The sequence below is a fragment of the Pterocles gutturalis genome, unplaced genomic scaffold (genome assembly GCF_000699245.1).
Source record: "Pterocles gutturalis isolate BGI_N339 unplaced genomic scaffold, ASM69924v1 scaffold21988, whole genome shotgun sequence".
NCBI classification, from domain to species: Eukaryota; Metazoa; Chordata; class Aves; order Pterocliformes; family Pteroclidae; genus Pterocles; species Pterocles gutturalis.
In genome coordinates, this window is record NW_010121021.1 from 1 (window position 1) to 3,202 (window position 3,202).

The following is a 3,202-nucleotide window of genomic DNA, read 5'->3' on the forward strand; positions in this document are numbered from 1 at the left end:
ACTGCTTTTTTGAATAAACAGCAATTTCAGTAAGCGTAAGGGATGGTTTGGCCTATTTGTTCCTGGATTTTTAGGGTGCTGTGTATGCCTTTAGAGGCTGTCTTATTTAAAAGTGCTTTTTATTTGCTTACTATAAGAAAATTATGTATTATATTAGAAATACAATATTATTTTCAAAAATTATAGTATAGAGTTACTATGCTGTTGAAGATTCCATAGCTTCTTTTTGTTCTGTTTTTTCAGTGGGAAGAGAGAACCATCTTTTTTTGTTTAAAACAGTAGGTACGGATAGAATAAGAGCTGATGATTGTCTATGTACATAGGTTTCATTTGAGTCCTTGCAGTGCTTTGAAGGAAGTAAAAACAGTTTTCTTTCTCCTTAGGGTGTCTGCAAAGAGAAGTGAACTGATGTCTCTGGTACCTTTAATTCCAAACAAGATGAAGATCCCCTCTTTACTGCTGAGATTTCCTCATCGTTATTTCTCTAGAAGAACTTATTTCAAGAACTTTCACTTCACTTCCAGACCAGATTTCCTGTGCATTGAATCTCTTACGCCGGTGCACCCCCGTCATACAAAATGGATATGCTCATCAAATAGTTTGAGCAGAGAGCTGTGTCAGCAAGCGGCCCCTGACCAGCAAATAGAGGGACTCTCTGACAGAGAACAGAGACTCTTAGACAGACTTTACAGTGGACTAATCCAAGGTCATAGAGCTTGTTTAGCAGAAGCTATTACACTTGTAGAATCAACTGAGAGTAGGAAGAAGAAATTAGCCCAGGTGCTCCTTCAGAAGGTATTATCCTACCACAGGGAACAAGAAAAGTTAAATCGTGGAAAGCCACTTGCCTTTAGAGTGGGTTAGTCCTTTTATGTCTGTCCAATAATTGCTTTGATGGAATTAACAGTCCTCACCTTTCATTATTGCTATTGTTGTTTAAGCATAATAGTCTGTAGTCTTAAATTATTGGGTTTCTTGTGATTTATAACCAATCTAGATCACTGCTGTTATCTGCTAGAATTCTGACTTGAGCTTTTGAGAAATAATTGCTTGTGAGAAATAGTAACCAGAGGGAGGTGGGGGGCAGATCTTTGTGTTTTTTAATAACTATTACAAGCTTAAATGTTAGGTAGCTTGTAGATAGGTATAGCTATTATCTGCACTTAGATAGGAAGGATGTAGTTAAGCAGATCTGTTCTTTTCCTGAAGAAGGTGTTTTCTTGAATATTTCCTGAATCCCTTCATCAGTCCACAAAAGGGAGAATATGTATCTTCCTGTTTTGTGGCCTTACTTTAAGGTAGCCTACTTTTTAACTGAGGAGACTTGAACCTGGTTCTCTTGGAAACTATGAAATATTTTTCCCTTGTGAAGAGGTAGACTCCTAAAGTATATCATGTCCAGCTGTCACCTCGAGTGTGTGCGAAGGTAGTAAGAACAAGAACTCGGGCATGGGAGTGAGAAATACTTGGAGGTTAACAAGCTAATCTTAGTTTGAGTGCGTTGGCAGGTAAGTAAATCGCCCAATTTTTTGAAGTAATAGCTTTTAAAGGTGAGGGCTGTTAGAGTGTGTCTTTTATAAATAATAAATCCAAAAAATACAGGTTCAGGATTTGACATTTTGAAAGTTTTGCAGTATAAGTCAGTATAGATAAATTTATTTGGAGGATAGGAGATAAGGCTGGATAAACCCAATGTTATGCTGGCATGGGTAGGATGAGGGGTGGTGAAGTCAGTGCTGCTGTGTTGAGTGAACCAAGGCAGTGTATTTCAAGTCAATTACAGCAGCTCAGTTGGGTGTATCTGTTGTGGCATAGCTTTTCACTTGCCTTTGTTGTGATATTGTGCTCAAGTATGAATTGTTATCAGCTTAGATGTTGATTGTGTTCCTGTCATGTATTTTTTAATTAAAAAAATGCTTTTTTTTTTTCCTTACCATTATTTAGGATTGTCTGGTCCTCCTGGTGCTGGGAAGTCAACTTTCATAGAATGCTTTGGGAAAATGCTTACAGAAAGAAACCACAAAGTGTCTGTGTTGGCTGTAGACCCTTCCTCTAGTACAAGTGGTGGTAAGTATGAACTAAAGTTTGAGTCAGGTTTCTAATACTTTTATCAACTGTAGGTGTATCTCTTTGGGGCAAACCAAGGAAAATTTGGGGGCCTATAAAAGTAAAATACTAAAAATAAATTTATATCAGTGTCCTAATTTTGTCAGGTTACCTCTTTTCCAGTATTTTAATGTTACTTTACAACTTTTTTGTTTGAAACTTTAGATAGCTGTGGTTTTCTCTCTCTAGTTTTATTTATTTTCCTGTGAATTAAGGAGTAGAACGACATTATTTTTTGACTGAATTTCAACAGTGGTAGTGCTGATCACTGGGCAGGAAGCATATGCTGGTTTAAAACTATTTAGAGATGCTGCAATCCAAACATGAAGATCAGGTCGGATTTTGGAACACTCATTAGTTCTTCTCAGTAGGGTTTTTTTATTTCTGTTGACTATACTGTTTTCAGGGTCTCCTGATGCAGTATCATTGACCATTTATCTGATTTGTAGCATGATAATTTTTTTTTTCTAAATTTGAACATCTTCAAAGTTGTGTGACTGTAATCTGCAACTCTCAAATCAAAACTTGTAAGCAAATTATAGGCTGACCATGCTCGATTAATGATATCTCTGACATAAATAATAGAACCTTGATTTTGATCATTTTTCTGATGGGCAGCTGCCAGGGAAGATCATTCCTTTTTCCAGCTTCTATGCTGTTAGAGAAGATGCTTGCAATGTGTAACTATTTAAAAAGAAGAATACTTCAACATGGCAATGACCTGGAGCTAAGCAAGACTGTATTTTTGAATGCATGCATTCAGGAGACATCGATAGAATAGCAAAATATGATAGCAGGACTGCACCAGTGAAATTAATTGAGCCTTCCAACCCAAACTGTTCAATGATTCTGTGATGTCTCATCTTTTGGAATGTGCATCATGCACATAGATGCTGCTGAATCTGATTCAAAGTTTGTATGAACAGGAGGAAAGCAGGGATGCATGTCAGTTTTCATAAACCAAAAAACTCCACCACCAACAAATACTGGAATCATAAGGCAGGAGTTTGTCCCCTTGGACAGAAACAGCAAAGATTTAATTGTGTAGCCTGCCATGTGTAGGCCTCAAAAGCTGTTCAAGAACTGCAGAATTCCT

General features: G+C 37.1%; 1 protein-coding gene across 1 annotated transcript in view; it reads left to right on the plus strand.

Moving 5' to 3' along the window:
- Positions 1-438: 438 nt before the first annotated feature.
- MMAA (methylmalonic aciduria (cobalamin deficiency) cblA type) overlaps positions 439-3,202 on the plus strand; it is a 6,333-nt gene continuing 3,569 nt past the window's right edge. Inside the window, exons 1-2 of the mRNA XM_010077111.1 lie at positions 439-859; positions 1,945-2,067. Coding sequence (XP_010075413.1) covers positions 439-859; positions 1,945-2,067 — 544 coding nt within the window. The remainder of the gene's footprint in view (positions 860-1,944; positions 2,068-3,202) is intronic.